Here is a 15,845-nt window from a genome sequence, read left to right on the forward strand (position 1 = left end):
CAAACAAATTCAACAGCCTGCTTCATAGTTTGATTTGATAGGACTTGTCCTTTTTTAATTAGCCATACAATTAAGGAAATAATGATTCAGAAAATTCACACAATTGTAACAAGTTTGGCAATCAATCACACTTAAAAAGCTTTGATCTTCAAGTTTTAAAAACTTTTAAAGCTTGTCCAAAATGCAATGTTTGAAAAATGTATGTGTACGTCAATTAATATCATGGTAGCTAAACTGAATGCAGTTTTCATTTTCAAAGCTTGGAGATTTTTTGGTAAATTTTTTGCATCTTCCACCATTGCAGTTGTGCATTTGGGTGATGAATAATAGATCTTCTGAAATACCAAAAAGGATTGAATTGCACCTTTTAAATTTTTCTTGAAAGCTTTTATCATTCATACTTCCCTTCATTTCATCTAGAGCTTGGTTTGTTTTTGATTGTGTGTTGTTGTTTTTTATCTCCTCTTTGTTTTCAGCACCCTAACAAGTTAATGCAGCATCTTACCAATCTACACATAGTCTAACCAAACCTGTTTGAGCATCTCATGAATCTACACATAGTCTAAATACCAGACCTGAGCTGAATATGGCTATTTCCCCCCTTGGATCATGGCTCTCATAGAGCATTGTGACCAATGCATGTGTCATTGTGTTGGATGATGATTGGTGACTATCTAAATACCATCAAAGTAGTACCAGGATTACCCTACCATCCAACAATCACATACATCCTTTAGAACGGCAATCATGCAACTAACATCAGACACCTTGCTACACGCATGGACTACCCGACCTACCCCAGGAACTACCTACCTGAGTGGCTTTTTACTAGCACTGCTTCATGAGAAACAAAACTACTTCTAAACACTGACATGTTAAGGCGTGCAATGACATGCTAGGCATTAATAAAGACAAATTAACAGCTCGCAAGAGACTACAGAGACATGATTATGATGTCTCTCTGTTTCATTAATGTGTGTGTTCTTCAACGGACCATCTTCTACAAAAGAGAAGAGACAAAGATACTCTTGCACAGATTTTTGCATATTCTCTGGTCCTTCAATTTTTTTTAAAGAACTTTTATATGAGATTGAAGTAGAGTATGAATTGTTTCTTTCCCTTTTTGCCAATCAGAAGCAGAGATTATTCTCTTATAAGCCCTTGCCTATATAACCTCTCTTCTCTCACTCTTCTCTCTGGATATGCTGATTTGACTTAGATGGGTGTTAACTCGCGATGGCAACGAGCAGCACTGCTTGTTCGATCTCATCTTCATAATAGGACACCAATGGCTTCAAATGAAGAACCAATGAGTCCTGCACGCAAAGTTCAAACATTATGATCATGTGATGTAGGAACAGAATACAGCTGGAAGTCATACCCTAATATGTTGTTATCTTGGACCACCAAAGGTTTGACCGGCAGCCATCGTGAGTGCTACTACAATTTTTATTGTGAGAAGTGATAGCTGTAGTATGCGTCGAAAGAGAAGTCTTTGTGTGTGAAGAAATGAAAGACTAGCTAATGAAGGCAGGAATGTTTTTCTGTGATGGAACCGTAGCTGATTCTGCATTCGCTACGTGTATGTAGGATAACAGATCACTTCTGAACTCCCAGCATAGCGGATATCTACAAGCTTCATAATATGCAAGTACAAGTGTTTAGCAGATATATTAATGTTACGCTTACAGTGTAGGTCAGGGATCAACTCTTCACCTAAATCATGTTCTAATAACTACTCTGATATTCAGTTATCTAATTGAAATTCACCCTCGGATAACTTTATCATACACAGTGTGGTGAGTCCTTGGTCTACCAGCATAGAAAAGAAAATACACATGTACATGATTTACAAAGTAGTCTATTTTGCACAAGTTATTAGAATCCATAGTTACCAAAAAGCCAGCATCACAGTCCATTTTCATGAATTATCATGGAGCTAACATGTCTGTAATTACACTTAATGACCAAAAAAGATATTAATATCATTTAAGTTTTTGAAATTTGTAGGTGGATTACGAGTATGTAAAATGAATCTTTATTTGAAATAAGCTATTGTTATGGAATTCTTCAAACAGAATATTGTCAGGAGACATCTTTGAAATCTAATATGGATGTGTTTGTCAATCAGTATGTTGCTACAGGATACATGAAAAGTAACCATTTTAATCTCGAAAGGATTTAAAAGTGATCCCAGCAGAATACAAAGTCTGATCCCACAGAAACAAATGAATTATCTTGTAGCATATTTGAGCATACATGATCAGGGAAAATTGCTATTAAGTTGAAAAAGTGTGTGTCACAGTTGTGATACAAAACAATTAACCTTTCTAACTACTGAATTTTCTGTTATGTATAGACTTATGCAGGGACAATTCAATTCCTTTAGCCAATAAATTCAGTTGGAACAGAAGGCAAGATTGCTTATAAAATGCATCTGTAACGATTGTTGTCTTTGTTTTGTCATTTCATATATAATATGTCCAAAATCTGACTATACAGTGCATCCCAGAAAAAAACGGAACCGAGAATAATTGATGATTGATAAAAACGCAATCACAAATACAATAGACAAATTACCTATCATTGCAAAGCTTAGAATCTCTCCTCTTTCACCTGGTAGAACTCAAAAGAAAATCACATGTCTAAATAGTTCAATATCTGCTCTTTAATTTGATACCTCAATCACATAAAAAATAATGGTCATCTCAAATAACAAAGTTCTGTTTATTTCAAATAATACTTGAATTTCAATAATTTTACAAAATGAAGATGTTTTACTTGCTTGCTGTCCTCAACACCCTGTTTTGTTGACGGTCAGCCATGCATAAATTCTTTTGTTAACCATGCGACAGCTACTTGAGGGAATCTGTGAAAAAACATTTGTTTTATGAAATTTATGGAGTTACCAGTACAAGCATTATTTCAAAGAGACAACTTTGTTATTTCCTGACCATTTTTTGTGATTTGGGTTATCAAACTAACAAGCAGATATCAAATAAATAATTCTCTGTTTTGTTATTTCTGGTTGCACTATAATGTTCTTATTTCTTGAATACAAACCTGAAAAAGTCAGAAATCATTAGGATTTAAAATCCTGTAGCAACATGCCTAGTGACAATCCAAGTTAAAAAGACAATTATTTGGGGCATGACCCAATGAAATGAGGTACATGTAGTGAAGTTTAACATTGTTTGTTCATGTAGTCCTTCATTGTTTTCCTTTAATTTCATTCCAATTATCTTCTTGGAATAAATAAAACTGTTATGATAAAAAAAGATTTTATTATGATTTTTGTAGTGTTATGAGAGTAGTATATTCCATTTTATATATTATAGAAAATGATGTTTATTGCAATATTGGGTATAAGTACGATTTCTAAGAACTGCTGGTTAGTTCAAGTAAACAATGCTTTTATTATTGGTGTTATTACTAATGGACATATGAATTGCAAAGCAGGTGTTTTATCTTCATGTGATAGTGGATTACTTATCATAGCCCATTGATTTCATTTGAAAATCATAAGATTAACCAACTGTTGAGTTAATTAAAGTTATGTATTAACTTTAAAACAAAACTATTCCTTGTTTTTCAATGTGAAATAAAACAAGATTATGACCTCCCTAGTAACATCACATTTGAAAAAAAAAGTTCTGAAAGGTTGTTAAAAACTTCTCCCATCATAAGTTTCTTGCCATTACATTGAAACAGTAAAGAGATGTGCAATTGATAAGTCTATTTCCAAACTTCAAGGTTTGTACTTATGAGTGTTTAATATGAAGGCTGCAGATATTATATCCTCTTGGAATTATTACCTCATTTTATTTGGTGTCTTAGAAGCTATATGTACAATTTATCATTCTCTAGAATTGGCTCTACAAAATTTCTATTATCCTACAACTATTACTATAATAGGAAGTAGTTCTTGCATGCAGTTCTTTAAGATTATAAGAAATTAACTTAAAAAACATAGAGGAATATTGTGAGCATTTAATTAAAATAAAATCATATTTATGGGGAAATGAATAGCATGTTGATTAAAACTTTCCAAGGCCCTTAAACCAATAAAAAGTTAGAATAGGTTACACACAGTGATGTGAATATTTTCTCATTGACAGAGAAAAATTCAACACAGCTGTTTTATGGATCAATCTTTGGTTTTGTTATTAACCTTTTTAACGTTGGCTCATATTTTCACTATTTTTAAAATGCTTCCAATGAATAATAACTACTTGAGACATTCAGATTGGTCTTTGAACTATATATCATGAATGTTTAAACCATTTAAAGTATTGAACATTTTTTTTTTCAAAATTCAGCAGGGGAAATTAAGACAGCCATTGAAAAAGAATTATGGCTCAGATTTTCTAGACATAAACATCCACGGAAACAAGGATATTACAGTAAGAGACTAATTATTATTCTAAATCTAATCATCACATTTTCAGGTATCAGAATGAGAATTTGTAATTCTAAATTGGGTGACTATTAGGTCTAAAGCATTTGAATAGATGCCAGGACAATGAATAAAATACATACAGAGAAATTTAATTAGTAGTTATGAAAACAGTTAGTGATAGTTCCAAATGGATCAATAGTTAAAACATTCACTATAGAGAATTAAAGTGACATCCTTTTTTTTGGGGGGGGGGGGGAACATTTCAGCATTTTCACGATCCTATTTCCATAAGGCATGCTTTAAAAAAAAGGCTCTTCGTACAGTTTTAGATTTTATGTGTGAAGAGGATTAAATGAGTTTGTAATGAAAGCTTTTTTCTTTCCTCATGGTTCTTTCCCCATTAGCAAATTCCTAAGCATTAATTCACTTTCTTTTGTGTATCAAAGCAGTCCATAGACAATTTTTTGATAATAGCAACATATTTAAGATCACAAAATAAAATATTGAAAATGCTACTCTCCTACACAGCTTTAGTAAAAGCTCTCCTAAAATATTGTTAGTCACTCTGTTCAAGAAAAACATACAAAGTGGATGTGAACTGCACTAACAGGTTGGAAAATACTGCACATTGATTGTAATGTAATAATAAGCTTCTCTTAATCATATTAAAGTTTTGTATTTGAAAGTTTAGCTTTTACTCTTGTTACAAATAAAGGGGCTCTGTAATTAATGATCATGAAGACCAGTCTATATAGATTGGTTTAGCAAAACAAGAGTCACCAAGTTTCTTCATTTCCTTGGTGAAATGAATGTGTTTAGTAAATAATGTAATTGGAATACTAAACATCATGTTGAGCCTACAAATTTTCTACTTTACATTTCTCCCTAAAACTATGGCAGATATCATTCATGAGCAGTAACTGCTATGCTGTTGAAATAATTGTATTCATAATTTAAGTTTTGTTAGGAATCAAAATTTTGTTTAAAATGCAAAATATCTGTCATTCGTTTTATTGATTTGGACTATTTAAGTCAGTGGTGCCTAAATATGAATATGAAACAGAAAATGTACCATAATCTTGCATATTTATTTAAAAGTTTGCTACATGATTGAACATTTATGCCATGGTTGATATTTAATACACATACATAATGAAGCATTAGGACCTAACAGGGTGTAAGTATGTTACTTCTCTTATAATTTAATAATTGAGCATCTACAATGTCTTTGTTTATTTGAAAAAAAAAGAATATCATTGTTTTGAGAGCCATATCTCGTATAGAAAGATTAGTTAAATCAATAAGTGTTTAACTCCTTTACTGATGGTTTTATTTGCATTCAGACTTTGAATTGATCGTCTTAAACATTCATGAAATGAACAAGTGATACTGACTTTCAGTGTCCGTTGAATGAATTAGACCATCAATACTAACTACCATGGCAGCATTGCTCATCAGCTCATTAAATCTAGGTTTCCATGGAAACTACTACAATCATAGTTTTCTGAAATAGGGACCCAGGTTTTTGCTATACTATAGATTTACCTTGCTAGGTTGAATGTTAAGACCATTCAAATTCACAATTGATATGATCACCACAAACATTTGTTATTTCAATTCTTTATTTTGTCATTGAAATGTATTATCTGTAACAAAAATTAAAATGGGTCTCTATAAAGGCATGAACTAACTTTGTCCAAAGTTAAAGAACCATTGCTTGTGGTGGATCAATGAGATGTATACCATATCTCTTCCCACTGTACAATACCTAAATAATATAATGGAAGAAGTCATTAAACTATCTGCAAAGGAGACAAATAATGAAAGCTTGACATACATCATGACTAAGAGTAGCCAGCAGACAAACCACGTATGTGGCTCATTGCTGCAATCTGTTGCAGCTGATTCAGTGATTTTGATGGACAAAGTTACTAAATACCTTTAAAGAGAAATTTTATATCACAGATGACAATTACAAACTGGATATTATAAATCTATCATTATTATTGTTGATGCTCATTGCCTTTATTATGAAAACAGACAATATGGATATTGCTCTTCAAGGCAATACCCCCCAAAATCTGGAATGCACTTTCAAAAATTAGAGTGACTAATATGTGAAATTGGATGGCAAACTGTAGTATATAGAAGCAACAGACTACTTTTTGTAATATTTACTTTAATTGTTTGCCTGAAACACTATTGGTCAAACCTTGATTTGAAAACTGCAGTTTTATCACCTTTAACTTTTGGATATTATATTATCATAAAATGCTAGTTTACATAAAAATAAAATGAAGAGAAGTGTTGGGAATATATTATGGGGGTGGTAATCTCCTCATTAACTGAATAATTACTTCTGCCAAAAGCCCATATAAACAGTGTGAACCAAGCACTCTTATTGAATTTTGAAAATAGATAATTGTTTTACAAGATACTTGTTAACACACTGATATTCCATATGAAGTACTACGTTACATTTATAAAGTTGAAATTAGTATGCATAAATTGGTTAAATACCTTAAAAATTGTATTGGATTCCTTTCTTGAAATTTATTATTTCCATACCGTCATTGTCTTAATACACCTTGTAGTGTGTTTTAGTATGGCTTCTTTATGTTGATAGTCAAATTTGGGAAATGAAGGTATCTTGTGTAACATCTAATTTATTTTTTTTTCTTTTGAAAAACAAAATGTGAGCTTATTGGTAGCAAGGTGTAGATTTCTTTCATATTTGAATTTTACAAAATTGCATTCTAACCAAAGCTATGGAGATATTGTTCATCGTTTACATTTATAGCTATACATTATTATAATGCATACAAGAAAATACTTGTGATTTATATTGCAAAGAAATACTATTAAGATAGGATGGGGATTAAAAAATTGGGTGAGGATTTGATAGGCATTTGTTTATATCTACATAAAATCAAGAAGATTTAATAAGAAAAAAATATTGAATGGTTTGTATGAAATAAATATTCAAAAAGCATTGTTATTTACACTGTATATATTAGGTTATGTGTTCCAACCAAAATTTGCACACAGCAAGATGCTTTTTAGTATAAGAATGAAACAAAAATGCTGTGCATTGTTGGAAATCTATGTAATCGTACTTCTAAGGTTGTTTTAAAAGAATACAAGATGCTGAAATGCTCTGGTTTTCAAAAAATCAGGTCATTTTATTCTTTCTTTTTATTTTATCTTTTCTTTTATAAAGACATGCAAAGGATGGAGTGTACATCCAGTGTGTCTTTTGTAGATTTACAAGAAAATACAAAAGTACGGACTCTAAGAAATGAATGTGATGCACCCATATGGTATCTGCACATTTACAGGATTCTTGACATAATGTACATAATCAACTCAGACTAATTTTCTATTATCTGCCCTAGGAGATTTAGTTTGCACTTGTGCAATAAAACGGCTTTATTTCCTACCTCTGGAATTACCGATTTGCTCATTTATTACACTATCTTGGTTTATTGCAGTCAGTGTGGATGTGTGTTGTGGATGTATGTCATTGAGGAAGTGTGGAAAGGCAACGTCACAGTCAGAATGGCCTGAATTCTGACTGGCCAGGAAATCTGCTTAAACCTTGGGTTCAACCAATGGTTTTGAAAACCATTGGTTGAACCCAAGGTTTAAGCAGATTTCCTGTTAAATTATGCTTTAGTCACAGTGCACGAAATTGACGCCTGTTGCCATGGTTAAGCGCGCTATTTTATTCATTAATCCACTGTTTGAATGGAATCATTATTTCAAAATCAGTGGACTCATTAACAAAATAGTATGGATAACCACGAAAACAGGCGTCAATTTAGTGCAATGTGACAAAAGGGTGCATCAGAATTGGACATCTTTCTACATTAAACGCAATTTATGTAGGAAATCTGCATAAACCATGGGTTCAACCAACACTTTAAAAAAATACCTTTGTGAATTTGGGCCATTAAGTCTAACATGTATGTATCCACTTGGTCTACAACAAGATGGTCTAATTCTCAGATTATCATGGCTTAAGTTAACTCATTTGGTCTACTATCATTTTGTCTAATTGTCGCTTTGTCTTTTTACCACTTGATCCTACTGTCATTTGAGCAATGCACAGATGGTCTAATTTCCACTTCATTTACTTATTATTTTTCACATATCAAATGAAAATTTGGTTCATAAACAGTTCATCTAATCATATAGACTAAGTGGTGTTAGATCAAGTGATTATAAGATGAAATGGGTATAGCCTATCTGGAAATCAGACCAAATGATAAATGGGCTAAAAAGCAATTAGACCAAATGGTTAGTAGACAAATTGGTTTAGATGAACTAGGATTAGAACCATGTGGGATGAGACAAAAAGGAAAGTAGGACAAGTGGGTACCAAGTACTCTCTAACACATACATGAGATGCAAATTTCTTATTTACTTATAAAAAGAACTGAAAAACAGTTAATGGACTTGACGAAAGAGGTCAACTATAGATTATTTTATTAGCATCAAATATAATTGCACTATGTGGAAAGAATTCTCTTAATAAAAATTGTGCTCACTGGAAATTATTTACTAGTAGCAAGACATATAATTCATGATAAGCTTAATGAAGGTCCAGGATACCAAAGGCCAATGAGGCTGTTAACCCCACCAACACACAGGTGCAGTATCACGTCTTTTCTTTTTTGTATGTTTTGCTCTTTACCCACTCCCGGTTCGTGGTTTGATAAGAGAGGACTGTTTTTGTCTGCACAACACCTCTGAAAGTAAAGGTTAATCTATAACCTAAAAATCTGTCATTACATAAAAACTATTAAGTATTATACAAGTCTATTGATGCCATCTACCCTTTAATTTCACTGAGATTTAGGGTGCGTTTATCCGCCACTTTTTTACCCTAGAATCATGATCTGAATCATGATTCAAATCATGATTCTGCAGAATCACGATTGCGTTTAGTCGAAATTGAATATAATCATGATTAGAATCACAATCATGAAACACGAAAAAAGGGGCGTTTGGAAAGACGTTTCTGCAGAATCACGTACGAAAATGTTCGAATAAACGATATCGTGATTACAATCATGATTCTATGACGTCATTGTGTCGGGCTACTTTAGGTTTGACTCTTGCCAAGCTCAAGACGCGCTATATGCTCCGTGCATTTATACATAATACGATATGCATGCTTTCTGTGTTGGGCATCGCATCGTCCACTTCTTTTCATCTTTTTTTTGGTCATGTCTTCAACTTCAAGTGAACTAGTAAATGAACTAACTGAACAGACAATGATATCAATTGTTGTTGAGTTAACAAGTGTCAATATGAAATTGGATCTACGCTAAAATTTACATCCGAACACAATTTTCGATAAACCGACAAGAAGAATAATAGGTAAACAAATTGCGGTATTATAGACTGAATTCGGAAGGTACAGGATTGATTTTTCGGGAGCCAAAACACGTGCGAAAAAAGTTAACCTAACTTCCTCTGTCAAACTGCGCACTGTGATGCGCACTGGATCGGTCCGAATCCGAGGAAAAACAGCTTTAAAATCAAGGTCGTCTGAACGCTGATTCTGTGGTATTGTGATTCATGTTTGTGTTTTGAATCATGATTCAAATCATGATTCGAATCACGATTCTGGCTTGAGGTCGCATAAACGCAGCCTTAGACTGGTTAAATACTGTAAACAGAACAAGTTCTGTAAACTGAGAAAGACGGCAAGGATACAGGTAGATGGGTTGTAAAAGTTGAGGGTAGTTTTAACTTTTTATTGTTACGTTAACTGCTAAAAGTAATAAATAAGTTGTCAGAGATGGCAAGTCCCGGCATTGAAGCATGAGATAAATTGTTTGAAGGGTATACATTAATTATTGTATCATCTTTTCCTTCATGATAACAGATAACCAGATCAATTTTAAAACTTTCTTTGAATTTTCTATGAAACGGGAGTCATGAAAATATATCCTTCATCAGTGCTACAAATCCATATTAAACACAAAATTTGTAAATATTGCTTGCTTTAACAATGCTCGCAATTGCAACAAAATCAATTTGATGAAATATTACAAATTTACTCCTATTACATTACAGCACAACCTACCATACTATAATATTTGAAAAAAATTATAATCAAGAAAAATATAAATCTGTTCATTACAAAGTGATCATTATATTGAAATGTTAATACATGTATTAGTTTAACAAATCAAAGCTAACATGCAAAAATGACAATATGGTTGGTCAACAAGCAATGATGGAGTCAAGAGAGGCTGGCTTCAACCCTAACCAGACTTGGCTTTTTTGGATGTTAGCTGACCGGGGGGGGGTTGAATCAATGCCCCCTTGACATCTAGGCTGCCAATCGCACAAACGCTGAGAAAATTGGAATGATAATAGTGTGGAATGTAATCTACAAGACTGTATGGTTAATTTTTCCTAGGTAATTACATTTTTTATATGAATAAATTTTTGCATAATTCATAATTCACTAAAAAAAATCCTAGAATGCTTATATCTGGTGTTAATATTCTTTTTACCATTGCTAACAATTACTAATGATAAAAAGTGCTGGTTTGAAACTGATTTATGTGTATTATGGTTTTATGAATATCTTAGGCATTTCTCTGCTTTTTACCTTCTGTTTTTGTTTTTTTGCCAAATTTATTGCAGAACCTTTTTGAAGCATAATTACGCTAAAATCAATTTATTTCAGCTGATGAAAGTAAAAATAATCATATCTTTATGACGAACATGAGAAAACTCAATTTGCATTGACTTTGTACACAAAATCATGGTTAGGTGCAATTTTTGGTCTGACATGCACTTACATAATGTGGCATAATTTTTCAACCGCATACCCGCAAGATTTCAAAGTAAAAAGTCAATGAGCCAAAAAAATTCGCGCAGCAGAATGGTCGTGGAAAATGTCGAGGGGCTGTTTAGGGTTAAGGACCATTTAATGTCTGAAATAAGTTTTATCAAACATGAACTCCAGCCTTGACTTCACCACGGCTGAAGAATTTGAAAATTTTGTTAGAGATGTTAAAGTGAGCATGCTTTGGGGAATGAAATGTTCTTTATAAAAGATATAATGTCATGTTTCATGGGGAGTGGAACACTACTGGAGTATTTACCCAGTAACACATGCTTTCCATCATCAAGACAAATAGTCATCATATATTCGACCAATTGCCTCACAAAGTCATTATCTTACTTTCCCTTCTCTGAAAATCCCAGAAATATCAAAGATGGGACAGTACAAACAACTTAGCCCAAATCGTTTATCTATAATTCAGTTATTTCTACTGTTTTTTTTTTTTTAATATAGTCTTGTGTTGGCCAATTGTAATCCATTCCCCATGAAAATTCAAGACAGGATGTATGGAGGAATACTGTAAACTTCTCACCACAAAGAGCTCGCTTACAGCATGCAAGGTATTCCAGAGCACAACCTGACATATCTCTTGCTGCAAAGAATGACACACAGGAATCTCCTCACAGTGTGTCTAGTGTATTGATGTTATCTGAGTCTGATGACATAGGAATCACTGAGGGTTGCATAACGAACCCAACGGAATGGTACATAGGAGTTGTGCCTGTCAAACACTTTGAGGAAACGAATCTGAAGCTTGGAGGAAGTGAAGTCTTTGAGTTCAAATTCTAGACTAGCTGGGCCGATTTCTACAAGGGTACTGTTACTAAGATGGTCCAAATGAATCTAAAAATTTGAAAAATGATAATGACACTTGTTTTAAATGCACATGCCGAATTTGATGTGTAAATATACTGCAATAGCTGATTGGAATCTTAGTCTAGCTGTATGTTTACTACCATCTATCATCTTAAGTGACTCACCCTTAGTCTAGCTGTATGTTTACTACCATCTATCATCTTAAGTGACTCACCCTTAGTCTAGCTGTATGTTTACTACCAGCTATCATCTTAAGTGACTCACCCTTAGTCTAGCTGTATGTTTACTACCATCTATCATCTTAAGTGACTCACCCTTAGTCTAGCTGTATGTTTACTACCAGCTATCATCTTAAGTGACTCACCCTTAGTCTAGCTGTATGTTAACTACCACCTATCATCTTAAGTGACTCACCCTTAGTCTAGCTGTATGTTTACTACCATCTATCATCTTAAGTGACTCACCCTTAGTCTAGCTGTATGTTTACTACCAGCTATCATCTTAAGTGACTCACCCCTAGTCTAGCTGTATGTTTACTACCAGCTATCATCTTAAGTGACTCACCCTTAGTCTAGCTGTATGTTTACTACCAGCTATCATCTTAAGTGACTCACCCTTAGTCTAGCTGTATGTTTACTACCAGCTATCATCTTAACCCTAATTCTCCCGGGGGGGGGGGGGCCATAATGGCCCCCCCCTCGACAATTTTCGCGATATATCTGCTGCGCGAAATTTTTTGACCTCGCCGCTCACTGACTTTTTACTTTCAAGTCTCGCGCAAATTTTGAGACCAAATTTGTGACGCCCGGGTACGCGGTTACGACATTACGCAACATTATATAAGTGCATGTCAGACCCAAAATTGCTCATAAACGTGATTTCATGTACAAATCCAATGCAAATAGTGTATTTAGCCAAAATTCATAAATGTATCATTATTTCTACTTTTAATGATTAAACTTAATTAATTTTGCCTTGTTTATGATCAGAATTAAGTCTGGAACGATTTCCATTGAAAAAACAATAAAAAACAAAAAGTAAAAAAACAAAGAAATACATAAGAAATTCATAAAACAATAAAATACATAAGAAATTGATTTCCAAACCGAAGTTTTTTTTAATTGCGATTGTTAAGAATGCTACAAAGAATATTTTTACCAAAAATTAGCATTCTAGGAGCTTTATTTAGTGAATTAGAGCAAAAAGTATGATTTATGCATAAATTAGCATAATTAATTCATATAAAATAAAATCTCAATATTTTGGAAAATTTTACCATACAGCCTTGTAGATTACATCACACACTACCATCGTGCAAATTTTTGCGTCGTTCGCGCGATCGGCGGCCGAGATCTTAAGGGGGGGCCATAATGGCCCCCCCCCCCCGGGAATGACAAGAATCAAAATACCCCGGGAGCTTGAGGGTTAAGTGACTCACCCTTATTCTAGCTGTATGTTAACTACCACCTATCATCCTAAGTGACTCACCCTTAGTCTAGCTGTATGTTTACTACCATCTATCATCTTAAGTGACTCACCCTTAGTCTAGCTGTATGTTTACTACCAGCTATCATCTTAAGTGACTCACCCTTAGTCTAGCTGTATGTTTACTACCAGCTATCATCTTAAGTGACTCACCCTTAGTCTAGCTGTATGTTTACTACCATCTATCATCTTAAGTGACTCACCCTTATTCTAGCTGTATGTTAACTACCACCTATCATCTTAAGTGACTCACCCTTAGTCTAGCTGTATGTTTACTACCATCTATCATCTTAAGTGACTCACCCTTAGTCTAGCTGTATGTTTACTACCAGCTATCATCTTAAGTGACTCACCCTTAGTCTAGCTGTATGTTTACTACCAGCTATCATCTTAAGTGACTCACCCTTATTCTAGCTGTATGTTAACTACCACCTATCATCTTAAGTGACTCACCCTTAGTCTAGCTGTGTGTTTACTACCAGCTATCATCTTAAGTGACTCACCCTTAGTCTAGCTGTATGTTTACTACCAGCTATCATCTTAAGTGACTCACCCTTATTCTTGCTGTATGTTAACTACCACCTATCATCTTAAGTGACTCACCCTTGGTCCAGCTGTATGTTTACTACCACCTATCATCTTAAGTGACTCACCCTTGGTCCAGCTGTATGTTTACTACCAGCTATCATCTTAAGTGTCTCACCCTTAGTCTAGCTGTATGTTTACTACTACCTCTCACCTTAACCCTATCCAGGCCGGGGGGCATCGGAGGCCCCCCCTCAACAATTCGCGCAATATTTTCGCCGCGCGAAGTTTTTTGACCGCGTCGCTCACTGACTTTTTACTTTCAAGTCTTGCGCAACTTTTGAGACCAGTTTTGCATCACCCAGGTACGCCGTTCCAAATTACCCAACATTATGTAAGTGTATGTCAGACCAAAAATTGCTCAAAAACGTGATTTTGTGTGTACAAAGTCAATGCAAATTGTGTTTTCAACCAATGTATGATTATTTTTAGTTTTGCTGGTCTAAATGTATTTATTTTATGCTGTTTATGATCTCAGAAGAGTCCCCAACAAATTCAATTGAAAAAACAATGAAAAACAAAAGGTCTAAAACACAAGAAAATACTTAAGAAATTGAAAAAAACAATAAAATACATAAGAAATTGATCCGATATCGCAACTTTTTTCATGTACACTTGCTAGGAAAGCCAAAAAGAGATTTATGCAAAAAATTGGAACATTTGGAGCTTTATTTAGGGAGTTCGAGGGAAAAGTATGATTTCGCATACTAATTATGCATAAATTAGCATAATCGCTTAATAGCAATTTGCATGAAAAAACTTACTATACAGGGGCCGCCGAAGCGGGGGGGCTGGGGGGGCTTCAGCCCCCCCACTTTTTTCCAAAACCATGTACAAAAACGTAAAAATTACCATACGATTGTGATTTTTTGCATGGTCAGCCCCCCCACTTTGAAAACCGTTCCGCGGCCCCTGCTATAGAGTTTTGTAGATTATGTCCATGACAACCTGCGTGCCAATTTTCGGCGAAATCGCGCGGCCAACGGCCGAGATCTCAAGGGGGGCCTGAGAGGCCCCCCCCCCCAGCCATATGAACTCCAAAAATACCCCGGCCTAGATAGGGTTAAGCGACTCAACCTAAGTCTACCTGTATGTTAACTACCACCTATCATCTTAATTGACTCACCCCTATTCTAGCTGTATGTTTACTACTACCTATCATCTTAAGTGACTCACCCTTAGTCTAGCCGTATCTTAACTACCACCTATCATCTTAAGTGACTCACCCTTAGTCTAGCTGTATGTTTACTACTACCTATCATCTTAAGTGACTCACCCTTAGTCTAGCTGTATGTTTACTACTAGCTATCATCTTTAGTGACTCACCCCTAGTCTAGCTGTTGTTTACTACCAGCTATTATCTTAAGTGACTCACCCCTAGTCTAGCTGTATGTTTACTACCACCTATCATCTTAAGTGACTCAACCTTATTCTAGCCGTATATTAACTACCACCTATCATCTTAAGTGACTCACCCTTAGTCTAACTGTATGTTTACTACCAGCTATTATCTTAAGTGACTCACCCTTAGTCTAGCTGTATGTTTACTACCACCTATCATCTTAAGTGACTCACCCTTAGTCTAGCCGTATGTTAACTACCACCTAGCATCTTAAGTGACTCACCCTTAGTCTAGCTGTATGTTTACTACCACCTATCATCTTAAGTGACTCACCCTTAGGCTAGCTG

At 34.4% G+C, this 15,845-nt stretch overlaps 2 protein-coding genes across 5 annotated transcripts in view; one reads left to right on the forward strand and one right to left on the reverse strand.

The window, feature by feature from the left end:
- LOC129265051 (regulator of G-protein signaling 7-like) overlaps positions 1-4,909 on the forward strand; it is a 59,063-nt gene extending 54,154 nt beyond the window's left edge. For all 3 annotated transcript variants that reach the window (XM_064101823.1, XM_054903033.2, XM_064101822.1), the window contains one exon: positions 477-4,909. The gene's annotated coding sequence lies outside the window, so the exon portion shown is untranslated. The remainder of the gene's footprint in view (positions 1-476) is intronic.
- Positions 4,910-7,557: 2,648 nt separating this feature from the next.
- Positions 7,558-15,845, reverse strand: part of LOC129265053 (AP-4 complex subunit mu-1-like) — a 33,484-nt gene continuing 25,196 nt past the window's right edge. Inside the window, exons 13-14 of one of the 2 annotated variants that reach the window (XR_010294058.1) lie at positions 8,303-12,113; positions 7,558-7,996 (exon numbers count right to left, since the gene is read on the reverse strand). Coding sequence is in view for 1 of the 2 variants with exons in the window: in XM_064101825.1 (XP_063957895.1) it covers positions 11,916-12,113 (198 nt within the window). In the remaining variant the exon portion in view is untranslated. Of the gene's footprint in view, positions 12,114-15,845 lie in introns of both variants that reach the window. The other variant, XM_064101825.1, reaches the window with a different exon arrangement.

This window comes from Lytechinus pictus, chromosome 7, assembly GCF_037042905.1.
Source record: "Lytechinus pictus isolate F3 Inbred chromosome 7, Lp3.0, whole genome shotgun sequence".
NCBI classification, from domain to species: Eukaryota; Metazoa; Echinodermata; class Echinoidea; order Temnopleuroida; family Toxopneustidae; genus Lytechinus; species Lytechinus pictus.